Raw genomic sequence first — 19891 nt, forward strand, 5'->3', positions numbered from 1 at the left:
GGGATCAATTGTTGGAAAAAAGTACACAAAACATTTGGATGCATTATTTTCCAACATTTGTACTTTGCATTTCTTCAAGTGCTTCTGTAGGATTAAATGTAAAATAATTAAACATTTCATCATGCTACTTAATTATCTACTGTATGGAAATATAATGTGCACAGAAAAATATGTTTTTAAATTGCACAGAACAATACAAACATGCTAGAATCACATTATTTTAACAAAGAGAGAGCTATTTCAGTCTATCAAGGGAAGGGAATTAAGTTGTTTTGAAGTAATACAAAATATGTATTTGCAAGTTGCTTGTTATATTGGTTTAATTTAATTTGATTTGATTGCTTTCTTTTGGACATAAGCAAGAAAAAAAATCATGAATCAATTTGAAAAAAAAACAATGATACACTCAAGATAACAACAACAATCAAGACAAAAATAACAATAACAGAATTTAGTCAGTATGCATGGGAGTTGGATGAAGGACAAGCTAAAATGATTAATCTCAATACATTTAAGATGTTGAATGCATTTAACCATTGACATTTTATGATTACAGAACAAACATAAAACATAATTAACCGTTCCTAATGAGGATAAGCGGTAAAAAAGATGAATATTTAAAAGGATAACTTCACATCTCGACATTGTAAGCCACGTGGATAACAGCTGATTTGAGAATTTATCAACATGTTAACGATCTGTAGTGAAAGTAATAGAGTCAGGCACAACAACACAAAAGTAAAGCGACAGTGTACTTAATTATTGAAATTGTTGAAGACCATGCAGAGGCTAAACAAAGCACATCAGTGAAGCACAAAGTGTTGTATTGCCCTGACTCAGACTTTATAGTCAAGATCGGCGTTCATTTTATTATAAAGATCATAAATAACATCGACCGTGGCAGAGAAATTGATCATGAATTTTTTCACTTTTTCCAGACACTCCTCTTCTTTGACTTCCCTGCCTTTGGACAGGGCCTTTAGGAAGTCTGATTTGTATGGGGCAGCAAAAAGGGCTGCCTGGAATTAAACACAGAATGTCAATTCTGGAAAAGCACGATCGCAAATCTATGGTATTTTACAAATGCATGGACTTGTGAATGTATACGAAAAAGAAAAAGCATGTCAGAACTCACCCTGAAAAGCTGCTGAACCCACCAACTATGGTATCGCCTCAGTGTCAATTCATATGCTTTGGCCACATTGAATCGAATGAGGTTTGGATTATTATCATCTTTTTCGCCATCAAGCAGGCTTTGAAGGAAGACTTGGATAAAGCGTAGAGTCCTTGAGATGGATATAAAGAGATTAGGAGCATGGACATCATTTAAAATATATACTTGTGGTCAAATTAGGACTTTTTTGTACCTTTTCAGCCACATGAGAGCCAATGTGGCTCCAACTTTGGGCCATTGTGATCCATGCATTTCCTTTTCCACCTCTAAAATCTGTTGAAGTGTCCTGAACCGTCCTGGGTTGGTGTCATAGACGGTCTTGATTTTCTAGATATTTGAGCACAAATATTATATCTTAATTTGCTACCATGTCGAAGCATGTATTTGAAATTCATGAAGCATGGATGACTACAAATATAATAATAATAAAGTCTAGGCTAACTGTGAAAATAGAGTATCGTTAAATAGATCTTGACATACATAGTTGTACTCACGGTAATATTTGCTAATATGTCCGACTTGATGGGGGCAAAGATAGTCGGCCCGAGGCAATCTGTAAACAAATATTATAGAGAAACTTACTTAGTTATGTTTAATTTAATCATTAACAAACAGTAGAATAATTCACTTGAGGTGGTTAACCTTAAAACAACCCCAGAAAGGAGCCATATTAGTGTCTCTTTTCACAGCTTCATTAGTACAGCATTATCATTAGTTGTTCTTTAATTAGGCTACCAGACAGGGAGAGTATTTGGTATCAGGAAAGTGAACAATGGGCCGCTATGTGGACCAACGTGGCTATTATTTGACCCACGGGGAGCTTTCAGATCCTGTCATTTCCTTCTTGCCCAGGAGAGCAAATCTTGCTGGACAAATACGTCTTTTTTTCACCTAATTTCTCTAATAAATTAGCAAGGACCAACTTGATGTTGTACAATGTTGCTTTACAAATGATTTTTCTAAAAAGTCTTAAATGAGAAAGACAATACCACTCACATCCTCATTTAATGGTTGAGTGGGCCTGAGTAGTTACTGGACAAAACATTTCTTGGTCAACAAAAACAATGACTCACAAGAAGAAATGTGTTTCACCCAATTTGGTGCTTTGGAAAGGTTTCACATCGCAATTTCCATAGAGAACCTTTGGCATATTAATACAGAATGAAGAGGCACAAAGATGCCGTATACCAGTGAATAGGTGAGCGGAACACAACACCATACTAATCATTTTCACAACTCCAAATCCAGGGCAGCCAATTAAATTATGCATGATAAAACCAATGGGAACACCTAATCGGGAGAAATGTAATCTAAACTGTTCTTTTTTGGGGTCAAAAGAAACCTACAAACAATGAACAAAGCAAGCAAAAACATATTATGTGCTTCAAACAGTCAGAAAGAACTAAAACATTTTTTTTTTCATAATTATGTCACAACACTTCATTTAGTCTCTTACTTTTTGATATCAATATTGATATATTTGGCGGGGGATAGTGTACATTGCCAGAAAGGGAAACAAACTGCATACTTACCAAAGAATGGTGGAAGGTAGGACGCAGCCTCCAGAAAAAGCCTGGTTTCCACTTGTCTGTCAGCCACCAGTGGTCTGAACTGGTGCTCCAGTAGCAGAGCCATGACTTCCAGTCTGCACAGTCTGGTCCACTCAAATTTGACGGCAATAGACTGATGGACTTACAGTGACCTCCACAAGTCTGACTGACACACTATCAAGTGCATGCGCACGCACACACATACACACGCGATCGACTGATAACACAAACAAAAGCCCCATTCATCAAATGTTGCAGGTCGTTATACCTTGGAAAGTCTGAATTCCGAATTACTTTAAAAAATGGTAATACATAGTTTTTTATTATTATTATTTTAATAATAACCTGCCAGACGTGTGGTTAGTGCGTCAGGTCCAGTGTTTTCCCGTGGGGAGTTTAAATGTTCTTTCCGGGATTGCGTGGGTTTTCTCTGGGTATCTGGTTTTCCTCACAAATCCTATAACGAGGCTGGTTAAACACTCTAAATTACCCCAAAATACGATTGTGAGTGAGATTGTGCACTGTGATTGGCTGGCCACAAATCCAGGATTTTCCCCACCTCATGCCAGTTGTTCGCTGGGATAGGCTCCAGCACCCCCACACCCTTGTGGGGATCAGCGGTATGGAAAACGAATTAATAAAAGCTGGCTCACTTAATTTGTCGTTTGGGTGATTCCGTAGCGTGGAAGAAACCAGGAAATGCAAATAAATTCAAACGGTGGTAACCACGGATGACTCGGGTAAAATGTCTCTGCTTTAAGCAATAACAGATTATACATAATCGATGCCTACGTATTATATGAATTTCTACAGTCAAATATGAATGGGAGTATATTTTGGATGTGACTTTTAAAATGCGCTAAGTTAAGGGCTGCGTTTGCAAGCGAAACAAATGACGTCGGGTAGATGGAGCGTTTTGTTGTCTAATCAGTGGTTGCGATGGAGTCTATAAACTTGTAATGCAGGGTTGTCCAAGCTTTTTTTTTTTAATTATCCGAGAGTCGCTTTTAGAAAAATCAACGCATAGACGTCCAACCCATTTGAGTCAGCCGATCCAAATGGATTGGACGTCTATCCGCGTCAATGGCAACGGCAACGTTAAACAAAACAAAAAATACATTATTTTATGTCTCTAATTCTCAGTGCTAGTGAATCAGTTAAGGACTACACATAAAAACAATCCAGAGAATATATCAATATTTATATTTACACTATTGAAACGAACTGTACAGGAAAATAATAACCAAGATTAATTGATCACATTTTTAAATAAGTCTATTTAAAACTAAACTGAAATGTGAAGTTTGAGTCAAAACAAAATTGTTTTTTGTGAAATATCACGAAAATGAAATAAAGTGAGGGAAATTTTGATCTAAACAAATTTCACTGTCTATATTTAATTTTCTTTTGGTATTTTGTTGTGTTTTTGTAGGTCAATGGCTCGACCGACCCTATCGACATATGCGCCCTATCGGCAGCGGACTCTAGGAGTCCAAATGGCCTGGAAGAAGGAGCAACAATGTCGGAGACAGGAGCAGTGGGCTCTCAATGCCAAGTACTTGAGGGAAGAGGGCGTCCGCAATCATTTTTACAACGAGTGGACCTCCAGACACTGCTTCAATCAGAGGTACGCAGGGCAAATTGTGATTAATATCCAAACGTTGTGTGAAATGACCAGAATGGAGCCTTATTATGCATTTTTAACATAATTCTAATCAGGCCGCCTAGTCACAATACATTTGATGTCCATAGCAATTACATCAGAATTAAGAATGTCCAAAAAAGCCATGGAAATTGGATAGATGTATGTTGTCTGTGCATTGACAGTATGTCAGCATACTGTCGACAGAAGTTGGAGGATGAAAAAATGAACAACCTGGAAGAGCGTAGGCTACGACTCAAGGCCATGCTGGATGAGGAGCAAAAGCAACTGGACATGGAGCTCAAGCAGCTGCAATCTAAGGAGGGTATAATGATGAAAAACGTACAAACGGAGAATTTGTTAAGAGGGGAAAGGAGGAAAAAGGTACCTTAAGTCAATTATAAGCTTTTTACCTCCTACCAGTGTCATTAACGTACATTTTTTTTATTCTGCCTTGTTATTGTAGCTAGCACAGCAGCTACTGAGGGAGCATCGGAAGAGAACCAACCCTGAATTGCAACAGGTAGTACGTACTACTTTGATTTCAAGGCAAATCTGGTAATTTACTTGTTTCATTAAATGTGAAGATTTAAATAGTATACCCCAATTTTGTGTATTCTAATATGCCTTTATTTCTGTTGTAGTTACTTTTGCATTTCAATATTCTATAATAATTGGTATGGGATATGAATGAAAGGGAATCAGGGTAAATTGTCAAAGAAAATTAAGACGCTACTTGAACATTTAAATGTATCTTAATTATTTTTCAAGTTCACATGCATTTTATTTGTTCGCAGGTTGAGACGAAATCAAAGCAAGATCATTTCAACCCGTTCCAATTACAAATATTGGAAAAGAAACCGGTATTTAAGATACCAAAATTGATCAATTTTCTTGCAATGATTCTCTTATATTGTTGTTTAACCTAATTTTTGGAATTTATGTTGTAACATGCAGCAAGAAGTGCAGATACAAAACGAAAGGGAGATGACCCGAGAAGACAACATGGAGCTGGTAGAACACTCCGAGGAAAATAGGAATTTTGAAGATCGCAAGAGGGAACAACAACTTCACAAGAAAATGGAACAACTGAGAGCATTGGAAGAGGAGGTACTCCAAAATCTACAATAGTAGATGTCAAGGAGGGGAAATGGTTCATGTTAAAATAATGTTTCTCTGGCCAAAGGCGACTTATCTCAAGAAGGAGGAAGAAACTATACAGATCAAGCTTTGGGAGCTTGACAGGTTGGAGGTAGAGAGGAAAAAATGGGAGGAAAGGCGCAAGAGGGCTGAAATGCAGTAAGTAAAGCTATTCAGGATTGAATCATTCAGGATTCTGGGAGGCTAAAATCCTTGAATAATTCTCCTAGTCGGCATTTCCTCACCCGACAATACCGAGCCCAGCTTAGGAGGCGAGCTCAGCAGGTGCAGGAAGAACTGGTGAGTCTTGAACATCTCTCTCAGAAAGAACAGTACTCACAAATCGATTTCAATTGTGGTACAAGTGTTCATAAAGTAAGGACAAAGATGAAACCTGTCTGTATGCTCTTATATCCTCTAGAAGTCCGATTTTAACATCTTGTCAGCCTTGCTGAAAGGAGAGCAAGATGTAAGAAATGAGGGGACCCGGAGAGAAAGGATCTTTGCTGATGCTGCTTGGATGAAGCAAGTGATTGAAGAGCAGCTTCAACTGGAGAGAGAGAGGGAGGCGGAGTTTGACCTCCTACACAGGTGAGCAGCAGCTGCAAAATGAGCTCGGTTGTTTTCGGAATCATGGGTGAACCACCCTTCAAGTGCAAATCTACAATATGAATTTTTCACGTCAGGGAGGAAGCTCAACGCGTGTGGGAGAAACGAGAAGCAACATGGGAGCATGAGAGGAAAGCCAGAGAACTACTCATGCACGAGGTGCCTTCTTAAGCAAACATGTCATCACAGTAACATACCGGCCCACTCAGAAACATAACCCAAGTAGTTAAAGGCTAAAGGGCAATATTGTGTCAAGGTACTCACGGGAAGACGGAAGCAGCTGGACCTGAAACTCCGGAAGAAGCGTGAGGCTCAATTAGAATCCTTGAAGAAACGAGATAAATTGATCCAGGAGCTGGAGAAGGAGAACAACCACAGACACCAGGAAAGGGAGCTAGAGGAGCACCATCAAGCAGAACAGGTGAATATGACTTTACAATTTATTTGACATTGCGAGGCAATTAAGTGAACGAGTAATTTTTGTGATAGTGTAGTAGTATACAATACATTATTTACTCATATGTGTACAATGCGGCTATTATGTGTCCAGCTTGCAGAGCAGGAGCTCCGAGATCAATGTAGGTTAGAGGACCTGGAGGATGAGATGGATGTACAGCTCAGCCGGGATTCGACGCCAATGCATAGCATAATGAATAGAGATTTCCAGTCTAGTGTAAGTTTCGAATTCAGTGAGCGGGTTGTGGAGGCAACGCTCAAATGACTGACCTAACCTTTTCTCTCTCATTCAGATGCACAACAAGGCTCGAGTAGCGTGGACATGAGCAACTGACATCAAAACAATTGTATTGGCCTTTTGAAGTGCCTTATGACAAGGCCCCTGTGTTATCAGGGATTGAAAAGAATTTAAAAGTATATTTTATACCTTTTTTTTATTTGACCTTTTGCAATGCTTCGCCTTTCCTTGTAGTTAGTCTTGATAGTCTGGAGGAATAACCGTGCATTCTGTAGCGATGGGGAAAATGCAACTATAGAGGGGAAAGCATATAAGTTCAACACGGCAAGTACAAGGTTGGGATACACATGCGTTAAGTTTGACGGATCGTGCACACTTACCGATCTTTAGAAGATTGTTCAATTGACGTTCAGGAGGCGGAGTTTGCAAAGGGTCAATTGTCTTGTTGATGAAACAAAGTCATTAGGTACATTTTAAATAAATTAATTTTATTTAGAAAAGTATTTTTTTTTCCAAACTGCAACTCAAACAGCTGCATCATATACAGTACAGTACATCCCTGCACTCCATTCAGTAACATCAGGTTGTGCTGAACAATCAGGAAATTGGCGGCTCTATCTGAAAATGTTGCACAACACGAGAGAGACCGGAGCACAAAACACGTGGACTTAAGCATGGTTTTTAGCACCGACTAGTTCTAACAACGCCAACAATTTACTAGCACAGGTAGTGCAGAGTAGAAAAGCAATGTCGTGTTGTTGAAGGTTGACAACGTACGCGTCGGCTGCATTCCCCGACATAGACTTCTAACTGGCTACACTGATCATGGGAATTAGCGTTTACATTCTATAACCATTGGTATTGGAAAGCTTCACATGTGTAAATTAGAATTTGAAAGGGAGCAACAAATGTATGCATCTCTATGGGATGACCCTGTTACTGTACAATGAATGAGGAAAGCTTATGATGTGGTATTAAATGGATTCCCTAACAGTGTGCTTCATCCTATTGGCTTTTCACAAGAGGAGTTCTGGAACTTGAGGACTGTTGTGCTATTACACGGATAGGATTTGGTGGTAAAGAGTCCCATCTAGGCCAAATGATCAAACAATATAATAAAAACACAAAATGCATGCATATACCACAAATGTAAGAACAAAACAAACAAATTGAACCCAATGACTTGGTTGCTCGAGGTGGTTCAGCCCTGTAAGTGCTGTCAGTTGGTGTTTTCCTTAGTGGTGATGGTGACAAGCTGCTTAGCTGCCTTGGCAATATCATAAGCACATTGGATAACCTGCTGGGTGACAAGCTGCATGTCCGGTCCCGGGAAGCCTTCTGGAGGCAACGCCTTCCGGCATTCGTTCTGAAGCCTGCACGCGCTGGCCGTCAACAAGCGCAGAGAGCTCCTTACGGTCTCAGAGCGTGGCCTCTGCAAAAATAATAACAAGAAAAAGTTGAATGCATTTGCATGATAAGCCCAAGACACTCGTGAAGGCCCGGGTGTGGGATTGAAATGTTTTCTTTCAATGTTAAACAGCATTTATTCACTCTCTTGAAAAGGCATTAAGAGAGAAATGAGTTTTCTTACCTTTGGAAAGAGCGCGGCCATTTCTGTTACAGCCACATGTATCCTTTCTGAGCAGGGTATGAAGCTGTGAAAAGATAATGATGGCTTGTCATTTCAACCAACAGTAGCCTACAATACTCTGCAGTGCAGTCGAATATACATTGCAAGCCATGCTCTTGATGCACTAGGTCGTTAATTATAAACATGTTTTTTTTTTTAAATCTGCCCTCACCCACACAAACAAAAAACAAACCCAATGCTGGGGTGGTATTTGTCATTCAACAGTTCCACTACATCTAATTCATGTTAGCTGAAAAAATACAGGCAATATCCATGTTAGAGCTAAAGACAGCTTTGAAATTCAGAAGAATAATTAAATCCTCAAAATTAAATAGTAAAATGCATATACTATTAAAATTTGTATTTGATATAATATTAACTCCCCAATTTTACCATTTTGAGAAATATACATTTCACATTCAAGGAGGAAACAATAATATTATACAGACTTCAGGAATTGGGAATTGCTTTTTGAATTGAATGTTTCAATTATATTATGATGCACATCAATATGGGCAAATAGCTGAATCTATAAAGACAGCCATTGTTCCTGCTGAAAGTGAAAAAAAAAACACTACTTGTAACCAGTTTTTGGCTCAAAGCTCCTGACTTCTGCTAACATGACCTTTAATTTTGGAATTTAGAAAACACGAATGATCAGATCCACATTTAAAGCCTTAAGCTATCTTAGACGATATGGTTGAAGGGGTTTCTGAAATTAGCGAGGATCTGCAAGAGACAAGGTTATGTTAGCCCTTTGTAAACATGGGGAAAAATGATTAGAAAAACACTCATGCTGTCGAAACTCAGACCCTGAATAAATCATAACCATGTAGCGTCAGATGGTAAGAAATATTGTTTGTGGCTAATGATTTATTAGTGGGTAAGAGAGTGGAAAAAAGGGTGGAGACAGAGAGAGATCAAACAGTGCCTGGGAGGCAGGGACAGAAGCCAGAGTACCAAGAGGAGGGGTCGGGGGATCGCAGGCTGAGTGGATGGAGAGGGGCGGGGGGCTTCTCAGCCCAGGGCACCAGAGTACTGAAACATCCCAAACTGTGCCTGAGTCGGCGCACGCCCTCACGCTCGCACGGTCTGCTGACGGGCACGAGGCCCACGGAGTGGAAGGAGAGGCATGAAGATGCCAAGAAATAAAAATAATAATAAAAAAGGTCAACAAAACAGAAAAAGAAGGCCCAGCACAAAAAAAGGATTTGAAATGAAACAGAAAAGGGAAAAAAAATGTTAATAAAAATACTTTCGAACCTCTCGTGTTTGTTATCCTGGGCCGCTCGCAGAAGCTCCTGAATATTCTTGGTGATCTGCTCGGTTTTGCGGATGACATCCTCGGTACTGGGCAGGGTGGAGTCCAATTCCACCTCCAGGTCGTCCAGCTCGGGGATGGAGCTGCCTTCCCCTAGTCGGCCGCTGCTCCTCAGCCTCCCTCTCCTGCACGCCCTTTTTTGGGGGGGAAAAAGGGGGATTTTTAACGCTCGGGGCGCAGGAAAAAGGTTGGATGATCTCACGGTTCTCACCCCGAATCGTCCACCTCCGAGTCGTTGAATGTATTGTCGTAATCGCTTTCAGGCATGCTGCTCTGCTTGTCTAACTTGGAGGCCTGCAGAGGAAGCGATTGATGCTGCATGTCATTGGGAACATAAAGCAGAAACATCTGTGGTGAAAATGCGAGTGCTGCGAGATCCCCCCGCCCAGGAATAAAAATGTAATTTACTATTTTCATTATTGCCAGCAAGAGTGTGCTCAACTGTCATCAAAACAATCAAAAGACCTTTGAAATGTGCTAATAAAGCTGTGAAGCAAGAAAGCCCAACATTAAAGCCATTTCAGTGATTACCGTTAGTACAGTCCGCTTGTTTAGTCTGCATAAAATCATTACAAATGCTGACGATGGAAAACCGCTTTTCCATAAAAAGCAAGGCTGCATCTTTAACCAATTAGTTTTGCACTTTGCCAGGATAAATAATACCGTCTAGAGAGGAATCCATGACGACAAAGTGACATTCGTGCCATGAGAAAAGGCGTGCGAGCTGCCAGGATGGCAAAAGGCCACATGGCTTCAGAAAAAAATCTCAATGAATTGTAGTCTTTACTTCAAAAATTAATAAATGAATGGTTGGGTTTATGATTGATAATTTTAACACAAAATCTAAAAATATATTTATAATGAATTTCTTTTCATTTAGTAAATTGGCAGTGAGTGGATTGACTTAATATTGTGGGGAGTGTACTCTGCTCTAGATTTTGCACCAAACCGACTCTTCCTACTCCTCACATTGTTTTCCGTATACAATTTGACTCAATATAGTGGGGAGAAAGTCTCGACTATTAGTATAGCCAGCCGATGAGGGCTACGTAGATGACAGAAAGTGTTTGACGGTGAAAAGGGCTCATGCAGAACGGCAGGCAGGGAGCAGAGATCGATCACAGAGTGAGGCGGGAAGAAGGCGGTGAAAAATGAAAGCACCCAGTGGACTTGCTGCGTCCTGCAAGGTGTGGCCCGCATAAGGAAGTACTTAACCTTTAGATTACTTTCATCCTTGGACCAGGACAGGGTGGACGGAAATGAGGGGAGGGATGAAGAGGTGGTCACAAAAGCACCCTTTTCCTTCTAAAGATGTGGTCCAAATCACATTTTAGAGAGACAAAGAATTTGTTAAATTGTAAAAAGTAGGGGGAAAAAATAAAAAAATGGATTAAGTCAACTACTAAAATCTGTCCACTGAGATCTCATAAACCCCATAGGGAAGCAAAACCTTAACTGCGTGTGAAAGGTAATTTTAAGTCAGACTGAGCCTTCCCTTGTATTGATATCATGCAGACCTTTTCTAATAAGAAATAAAATTGATCAACAATAAGTTAGCCATTTGAAATAAACTGCAACATCATCCTTTGAACCAAACAAGAAAAGCAGATGGCTTCATGAGTTTGTCATGCAGTACAAAAACACAGTCTTTGTATGGTTGTTTTAATGCTTCATCAATATAAAAGACAGTACAAAACTGCAAATTAAATCACGATAACAGCATTTGCGATCAAGTCCGACTAATCTATATGTAAAAAAATAAAAAGGACAAGAGCACACCAGTTATCAAAACCTGTAAATGGCCTTGCAACCTTATCAGAACCGGATAGGATTAGGTGTGAGTGGATAGAATTGTGATTTTAAAGACGCCCATATTAAGAAAAAAAAGAAGGGAAACTGAAATGGAAGACAGACAGAGGTGAAATGGGGCCAGTGGGGAGGAAAAGACAAAGGAATGCTGGGAACAGGTCTTACTTACATGAGGTGGAAAGGGATGCAGGGTAGGGATAGCCTCCTCTGGATAAGGACTTTCCCCTTTAGGGAGATAGGGCTTCAGGCCCGAGCCAGTCTCGTACATAGACATGGGCCGACTGGCCCGAGCGGATTGCCGGCGTTTCAGGGCCGAAGGACTGGAAGGGTCGGGATAGTCTGACGTGCTGGGGATCTGATAGATATTGGCTGTGACCTGCCGCCTAAGAGAGGTGTTCTCACTTTGCAGAGATTGCAGCTGGAAGAGACGGTCAGCAACACACTAAGAGGCAAAGCAAGCCTTCAACCACTACAAGTCACAAGAGGATTGCCTTTCTTTTATAAGCTTCAATTGAAAAAGCCAGTGATAAGCAAGCAAAGGACTGTTTGTCAGCTAGGTGACGCAAGGTGCAGGTGGAGGCAGAGTAGCAGCTACAGAATAAGAGTTACCAGCAATGGTGATTTAAGAATTTTGTGCATCATTGCCGTCGCAATGTTTAGGTTGTGGATTGATGTCGAGCGTTGTGAGGAAAACTCTAATCGTCGTCTTATGTACCGTTTATGAAAAACTGAAAATACCTATTTAGAGATTTCAAACAAGACTGTGCTATGTGTCGAAATCTGGTTGCTTAAACCGACTATACTGTGTGTAAAAATCTAAATGACCTTTGTCAAATGTATTTACTTAATCTGCCTTTTCTGCCTAAACAGTAAAAAGCAAATACTAGATAATTCACACAATAGGTCTAATCTAAAACCCAAAGATGATCATTTAGAAAAAAAAATAGATGACTCTAGTATAATCCGTAATGTCTACATTTCTATGAAACATTTGGGAAAACAAGTCAAACAATGTACCCAAATGCTCAATAAAGACAATTAATGTGATGAAGCAAGTCACACACATACAAATTAAGTTAGTCATGATCACCTATGTAAAAACAAACAGACAGACAAACAAGAAACATGCATTTGAAAATGTTCTCGTTAGTACCATGACAATGTTTTGAAATACTAAAGGACTTGAAATCGCGACATGAACTAGCGTGACCTCCTCTTCAGATGACTACAAGTGAGCATGCTGGCCAACAACAGAGGGAGGGTGGAGCAGAAGGGTGTCACAGCTGCCTTCCTGTTCCCAAAGTCATGCCCTAATTACAAAGGGGCACAGACTGGAACGCTGTGCCCCCCACCCCTCGCACCAATCCCCACCCTGACTCAGTCCTGGCCCTCGTGTTGTTAGTGATCTGATTGCTGGAGTCCGGCGGATACCTTTTTCTGCATTAGTCGCAGCTCATCGCTCAGATTGCTGTTGGCTTTCAGGAGATGCTGGATTTTGGCCTCGGAGGCCGAGAGCGCGTTTTTCACCTCAAGATACTCCTGCATGGTGATAGGTCCATCAGAGAGATCAGAATCTAGGCTCTGTTGGGAGCAGCGCAAATATACGTCATTACCAAGAGCCACAACTTTATCTGAATGGGAAGTTTCATTTAAAAAAGTCAAAGCATCTTACCTTTGTCCTATCTCCTTTACTTGAAGGGACCTCCTGATCCGTATCCTCATCTGATGCTACACTGTCGTAATCGGGCTGGTCATTATCCTGGCTATCACTGCATGGCCTAGTAGACATGCTCTTCAGGATAAGTTCCACATTGTCTGCGATCAAAAGACGCAATTTGGAATTACGAGTATTGGATGGAATTTGGTTTTACTAGCAGCCATATAGCACAGACAGTTGCTTTGACACCACCAGGTCAAATTTTTTAACCAGCTAAATATGCTTTAGCGGGAGGTCTCACCTGTTGTACTTATTTGGTAGGTATTATCGTACTCACCTCTAGGGATGGTTACTGATCATACTCACCTTTAGGGATGGTTACTGATTGTACTCACCTTTAGGGATGGTTACTGAATTGCCTTGTTGTCTTCGCTTAGCATCACTTAGTATGTCAATCACAAGAGTTGCAAATTCATGGGCATTGAATCTTGCAAGTTTCTGGCGTCCCTAAAAGAAAAGAAAGACCTTATGAGAACAGTATAGGAAGTGAGAAACAAAGCATTTTTTTGGAACGCCAACTTGCCTGGTTCCTTGTGGATGAATACTCTGGATTAACAGGAAGGAAAGGCACCAGAGTTGTCTCCGTCACAAGAGCACTGTGATTCTGTGTTGCTAACCACACTTCAAGAGAATTGAAGAAACACAAACAAGTGGTTTTATGTGAATATCAGTGAACAAATAAATATGTCATGAATACAAGTTTGTGCAGAACCTCTTTCCATGTGAATTTAGTAGGGAGCAATAATGAACTATTACGCATAACTGGGCTAATTTCTACCAGCATGAGTGTCCTCGTCTCTGCGCAAGCTTCCAGCCCTACAGCAATGCGCTCACAGCAGTCATGCTGCGACATGTTGCAAACTTGGCAGACGTGGTGTCTTAAAATATCTATTATTTTCCATCATTTTAAAAATGATTTCGTCCTACTATTTTCAGAAAAGAAGCTTTTTAAATAAACCAAAATCTTGCACCCCTACTGATTACAGTGCATACCATCTCATATCACAAAAAAACAACATAAATTAGGTCCCTCATATTTAAATACTTGTTAAAACAGGTTGGACTGGAAATTTTACCTGCATCAGTCTCTCGCCTGTCCACCTCATCATACACATCCATGGCCAGCTCTTCAAATAAATGATTACTTAGCTGCAAAAGAATCAGAAAATAGCTTTTGAAATGTGGAAAATAAGACCCAATGAAAATAAAATATTTGCTATGGTACCGTGACTTACTGACTGCAGCTTCTTCTTTGCAGCCTTGGCCAGTTCGGATAAATCTAAACTGCTATGGTGAGATAATAATTGTCAGCAAGGGGCTGAGGAAATCTAACATCTAACATTTGTCAGCATGCCATTTGATGATACTTACACATTCCTTTTTCATCAAGAGATTGCAAAAACAAAAAACCCAACCACATTAAATAGGACACATTTGAGCTTGTTCAGTGACAAGAACAAAGGCTATCGAGCGACACAATCAAAAGACGTCCATTTTCTGAGCCACCAAAAGTAGATGTTTCAGCGAGTCCCAACAAGCTACTTCAAAGGAAAAACTACTACCGGGAACTGCAACTGTCTCGCCTCATAGTTAAAACCACTCAGTGAAAAAAGTGTTTAATAGCTTACCTGTCAGCCATTTGAGGAACGATGAAGTGCAGCCCATTTTTATGATCTTAACAGGACAAAAAGAATATTGTGTACTTCAAAATCAAACCACAAACAAGGGGAAAAAACAGCTATCGAACTTTCAGTGAATCACTACCAAAAGCATAAACAATATTTTCTGCATTTTAATAAATGCATCAGTTTTAAACAACCAATGGACTAAAACTGCAGCATACCTGGTTTTCTTCCACACAGGTAGAATGCCAGCCGATCTGTCAACTCATACTGAATTTCCACTAGTCTATCTGCCAGTTCGTGATGTCCCGCCTCTCTGTGGTGACACACATTAGAATCTTAGAAGACTCCAAAGGAAAATGAAACAATCACTTATAATGACACCACTAACCTGGCATAGTCAATGGGAGTTTTGCCATTGCTATCTGGGGCTCCAGGATCGGCGCCGTAAACAGTTAAGAGTTCCGCTTGAGAGACTTGGCCTGCTTTTGCTGCCACATGCAAGGGAGTATTTCCTTTTTCCTTAAAAAAAGCAAAATTCAAATGCAGTAGGGGGTTTAGGGGTTTAATACAATCTAGGTACTTTTATATCTGGACAAAAGATGACTCACAATTTTAAGGGGTTTACTTATACGACATTATTGACATTACAGTGGTACCTCTACTTATGACCGTCTCTACATGCTCAATATTCAGGTTATGAAACGCCTGAATGAGGACATTTAGTCTCTAGAAATGGAAAAAAAATAAGTATAATAGGAAACTTACAGGGTGAAAAAAGTTTGCTTGAGCTCCTAGTGAGAGCAATCTCAAACAGGTTTCAAGATTCCCAGTGCGAACACTTGAATGGAGTTGCTAGAAAAAAGAAAAAAACAACTTTTTTAAACAATGCATTGGTATATTTTTACTTGTTTGCAGCAGGAGTGATTCACCTCACCTTACTCAAGTCTTTGGCCGTTGAGCTGTCATCCTCCCGACAAGGTATGCGGTGAACAAATGCCAACATCTGATATTTAGCTTTGATGAATTCTGATTTGTTGGGGCTATATACGTGAAATGGAACAGGTCAGAGAGAGGCACGTAATGAGGAGTGCACGTCATGCAAAGAAAATGTAATTGTTTAAAATACGAACAACTCACTGCAATTTGTCCTGGGGGTTGGCTTTGCGTTTTCCACTCATTACAGACGCTGGGTCCAGAAGAGAGTGCTCCCAAATTGAATTAGCGCCATTGCTGTACAACATCTGAACCATCTAGGTGAAATGGAATACAAACAGTAATTACTTTGCTCGGGTGATTCACAGGAATGCAGTAACTCACTTTAATTTAAGCCAAAATGAATACACTTCAGAGTCGAAACCAGAGGTTTTTATACAGTAGTATATAAATAAAAACAAGATTTTTTTTCCTATCTGACATGAAATATATTAAGGTCAATTAGGACAAATAAAAGTGTGATTAGTTAACTGATTGAATTACATCAGTAGACAACTAATCCATTTGAATTTGGAGCATTGCCACCCATCCCATCTTCAAACTGAATGGACGTCTAATAATGCCAAGCTAATAAAAATTTACAGCAGAAGGATTCAAAAGAGCCACACAAGTGGATGTCTAGCATCGGCAATTGCACTGAAAGAGTTCAATTCTAGAAGGAGATAGGTTTTGTGTCCCAGAGTTAAATGTTTTGGTCTAGAATGCACATCTCAACCAAAGAACAAGAAAGACATTGTGTAGGTGCTGGGTAAAGCCAGTAAGAGTGTGTCACACAGTGAAACCAGTTGTGCCATTGTCCACAGTGAAACGATTACTGTACGAAATGGGCAGAAAACAGAATGAAGGCATTACTTCGAAAGAGAGAAAGTAGTATAATAACAGTTTATAGTTCCATGCATTGTGTCAAACTTGTTAAAAACGTTTCTGTTTTCTGATAAAGAAAAATGTCAAGGTTTTGAAGTGGCCATTCTCAACCCAACTGGAACCTAATAGCAAAGTGGCATTTAAATTTGGTTTGATAATACCAGTTCTGACACAAATACAGTACACTATACAGGCATTAACTTTAAATATATTTTTATTAAATGATTTAAACTTCTGACTTTGAATAAAGTCATTAAAATTGGCCCTAAATATATTTGTGTAATTATTGTGATAAAATAGAAATACTAATTTTAGTCGTCCTCGCTGACCCACAACAGGGAAACTTTTGGGTTAAATTTCATGTCAGACAGTAACAAACAAGACTTGTTTCAACTGTATATTTTATACAAATATAAAGTATTTACTGCAATGTGGACTCTGATATTTATTTGGAACATATTTTCACACATTTGGATGAAAAATTTCCCATTCAACATCTAGTAAATAACACTCCCTTTGACTATAACGTATAAAACAAACCAAACAATAGGGAAAAAGTTCAGAGTAGGAATTACTTGTAGCTGTGTAGGAGGCCATGGCGTTTGAGTCAGATGGCGGACTTGTGAGCTGTGCCTGCCCAGACTTCGATGAACACTGCAACACTCATCACAAATCAACACACCCCTATTCACTGAGGCCCAGCGGGGTTCTGTGCAGAAGGAAATGCAACATTTCTAGCCATCTCATATTTACTGTATGATATCTGCATTACAGATTATTAAAATTGTTTCTCTCAAAACCAAGCCTGAATACAAACAAAAAAAAACATGTGTTGTTAATACTGCAAAAATCAATAAGATTAATCTTTTTTTTTTTTTAAATAGTTCATGGTCAAGATAAGTCATTTCAGCAATATAGTAGAAAGATGAACTGAAGCATTTTAAAAGTGTTATTTCTGGGAGGAAACATAAAAAGGGCAGCTGCACACAAACTTGCAATATTGATCCAACCATCGCTGACAAACACATAACTTCCTTGATAGTGGTAACGGTACTTAGGCAACACTACCAGATGCAGAAAAAAAGCATGAAAGATTTCAAGGTTTATTTGAACCCACAATGCTTCTCCAAACCCTGAAGAACCGCAGTGTCCACTGTATTGTAGTGTGTGATCATTATTATTACCAACCACTCTGACCCGAATACCACATTTGTGTGTCTGCCAAAAAAAAATCAAAAAAAAAAATCAAAGAAACAAAAGAGAAGAAACTCATTATGTCCTCTGCTACAGCTAATAAATAAGACTGATAAAATTGATTGATGCTGTCTGGGATAGGACAGCAGCTGAAGTGTAGTAGGAACAGCTGCAGGGGTTCCTACTCAAATTCATGGCGCCAGGTTGTAATTTTAAGAAGTCTCACCCAAACTACTGTCTTTAAAGACCTCTGCTCCGGCGGCCCCCCTTTACCCTCACCTCGACAAGTGCTGCTAAATTTAATAGCAGATCTTGAAATTCTAAAAATATTCAACTAACAACTGGTCATGCTTGCAGGGAGGGAGGGGCAAGTGAGGCCAGCTGCTGTTCAAATCTTAACCTTAACAAGTCACATTGACCAAATGAGCATGCAAAAAGCTTAGGAATCACCCATGTTTTCTCCATGAATCAAATATGCCGTTCATTATTCAATATATAGTAGCTTTTACAGGATATGCCTCCCCCAAACATACTTCAGAATTGAACACAGTCGGTCAATTCAGTCTCAGCATCCTGTTTGGCTTCCTGTGCTTTCTGAAAACATCACGTCATACTACAGAAAGGGGATTTCATGTGCAAAAATTAAAGTATTAATAGACAGGATTTCAATTACTGGTGACTTTGGAATGTTATGGCGCTGCTACATTAGATTTCACAATAAGTGAAGGGAAATGCAGGATGATATCATCCTGTCTACTGGCAAAGACACTAGGGTGGGTGTGACCTTATGAATTCATTCAACGTTAAACAACTCTGGTCATTCACAATTCAAACATCGGATCATTTGAAAATGTCAACAAAGCCACAGACAGATCGTTGCTGGGTATTGATCTCTTTTAAACAGTCTGATGGTAGAAATCAAACAAGACTAGACCGGAAGCGGTCTCTTGAGGTCAAATAGCATCCTCCCTTGGGAACTCGGCTAGATGTCAACAATGCTAAACTTGTCACAGATCTTAATAAACTTTAAAGTCGACAGCAGCACGGGTGGTGGGCAAAGTACGTACTAACAATCCGATTAAAATCGTGCAATACGGAAGTGGATCGAGTGTGAAGAAACCACACGTCAACGTGATGTGCCGAAAAACGGAAACGAGCTAATGGTGATCTTTTATTTGGATGTGATCACTTACCTGGGACGGAACAGTCTGCACACACCTCCGTGTTCCTCATGCGTTTGGACATCCTTAACGGTGGAATTGCTTGTAGAAATTAGCTCGGTATCTCGGCAATCACGCTGATCATTGATGACTCCCTGGAGATACCTTCCGCGTTAGCTAAAGGCTAGCCAATTAAAGGCAATCCGAAACACAGAAACACTACGTCTAATCAAGCTTGGTTTGAAAAACATTATAACGCCATTCCCGCACGGCGATGAATGCCGATTAAAGTTAGCTGACCTAGCACCTGGCTAGTCGACAGCAGTACGCTTAATGGGACGATCTGCGGTCCGTGGTAGACAGACAGCTTGAGCCGCACCACTACAGTGAGCTTCAGGGTCTTGCTGTCTGCTCAGACCCATTGCTAAACCCCCAGTTCTGTCTGACAGGATTATCTCCTCCAAAAATACTAAAAGATCTCAAGCGTTTCGCTTAGATTTTTACATTATTATAATACATAAGTTTAGTACAAAAAAATTAATTACTTTTTCACCCTTATTGGAATGTGATATTCTATATATCACCCTGAATACACAAATGAGGAAAAAATATCCAATTTTTGGTCTCTCCTCTTGAGAGTGTAAATGGAGAATATTTAGTGGCAATGGTAAAGTTTAACCATTCTCATGATGATGATCTTGTATTCGCATCCACATTACTCCCCAAGGTCTTACTTGAAAGGCATTCGTGTGCCAGTGCTTCTTTAACA

The 19891-nt window shown here is 39.8% G+C and overlaps 3 protein-coding genes across 17 annotated transcripts in view; 1 reads left to right on the plus strand and 2 right to left on the minus strand.

Annotated features, from left to right (window-relative positions):
• Positions 1 to 302: 302 nt before the first annotated feature.
• LOC144215733 (glycolipid transfer protein-like) lies at positions 303 to 2865 on the minus strand. The gene is made up of 5 exons (XM_077744844.1): positions 2707 to 2865; positions 1669 to 1727; positions 1368 to 1501; positions 1136 to 1286; positions 303 to 1019 (listed from the first exon to the last, which is right to left on the minus strand). Exons 1-5 carry the CDS (start codon positions 2807 to 2809, stop codon positions 837 to 839), a joined length of 630 nt encoding a protein of 209 aa, XP_077600970.1. The 5' UTR covers positions 2810 to 2865; the 3' UTR covers positions 303 to 836.
• A 535-nt stretch (positions 2866 to 3400) lies between these two features.
• On the plus strand, positions 3401 to 7802 carry LOC144180927 (trichoplein keratin filament-binding protein-like). Its single transcript, XM_077709101.1, has 13 exons — positions 3401 to 3464; positions 4157 to 4351; positions 4552 to 4750; positions 4833 to 4889; positions 5164 to 5229; positions 5324 to 5476; positions 5553 to 5665; positions 5737 to 5806; positions 5928 to 6097; positions 6193 to 6274; positions 6372 to 6536; positions 6666 to 6788; positions 6865 to 7802. The coding sequence occupies exons 2-13, from the start codon at positions 4161 to 4163 to the stop codon at positions 6895 to 6897; spliced, it is 1422 nt and encodes a 473-aa protein (XP_077565227.1). The 5' UTR covers positions 3401 to 3464; positions 4157 to 4160; the 3' UTR covers positions 6898 to 7802.
• The window catches only part of LOC144180924 (ARF GTPase-activating protein GIT2-like), a 50897-nt gene continuing 38282 nt past the window's right edge, over positions 7277 to 19891 (minus strand). The window contains exons 1-21 of one of the 15 annotated variants that reach the window (XM_077709085.1): positions 19668 to 19859; positions 19156 to 19277; positions 17344 to 17477; positions 16049 to 16161; positions 15846 to 15951; positions 15677 to 15763; positions 15300 to 15430; positions 15130 to 15224; positions 14915 to 14960; positions 14522 to 14573; positions 14363 to 14435; positions 13810 to 13907; positions 13622 to 13733; positions 13242 to 13384; positions 13001 to 13150; positions 11739 to 11987; positions 10976 to 11065; positions 9972 to 10075; positions 9703 to 9894; positions 8401 to 8464; positions 7277 to 8241 (exon numbers count right to left, since the gene is read on the minus strand). In XM_077709085.1, the coding sequence (XP_077565211.1) occupies positions 8029 to 8241; positions 8401 to 8464; positions 9703 to 9894; positions 9972 to 10075; positions 10976 to 11065; positions 11739 to 11987; positions 13001 to 13150; positions 13242 to 13384; positions 13622 to 13733; positions 13810 to 13907; positions 14363 to 14435; positions 14522 to 14573; positions 14915 to 14960; positions 15130 to 15224; positions 15300 to 15430; positions 15677 to 15763; positions 15846 to 15951; positions 16049 to 16161; positions 17344 to 17477; positions 19156 to 19207 (2304 nt within the window). In that variant the 5' untranslated portion in view covers positions 19208 to 19277; positions 19668 to 19859 and the 3' untranslated portion in view covers positions 7277 to 8028. Of the gene's footprint in view, positions 8242 to 8400; positions 8465 to 9399; positions 9535 to 9702; positions 9895 to 9971; positions 10076 to 10975; positions 11066 to 11738; positions 11988 to 13000; positions 13151 to 13241; positions 13385 to 13621; positions 13734 to 13809; positions 13908 to 14362; positions 14436 to 14521; positions 14574 to 14914; positions 14961 to 15129; positions 15225 to 15299; positions 15431 to 15676; positions 15764 to 15845; positions 15952 to 16048; positions 16162 to 17343; positions 17478 to 18188; positions 18244 to 19155; positions 19422 to 19667; positions 19860 to 19891 lie in introns of those variants that run through there. The other 14 variants (XM_077709095.1, XM_077709084.1, XM_077709098.1 and 11 more) reach the window with 14 other exon arrangements.

Source organism: Stigmatopora nigra, chromosome 22 (genome assembly GCF_051989575.1).
Source record: "Stigmatopora nigra isolate UIUO_SnigA chromosome 22, RoL_Snig_1.1, whole genome shotgun sequence".
Taxonomy (NCBI): domain Eukaryota; kingdom Metazoa; phylum Chordata; class Actinopteri; order Syngnathiformes; family Syngnathidae; genus Stigmatopora; species Stigmatopora nigra.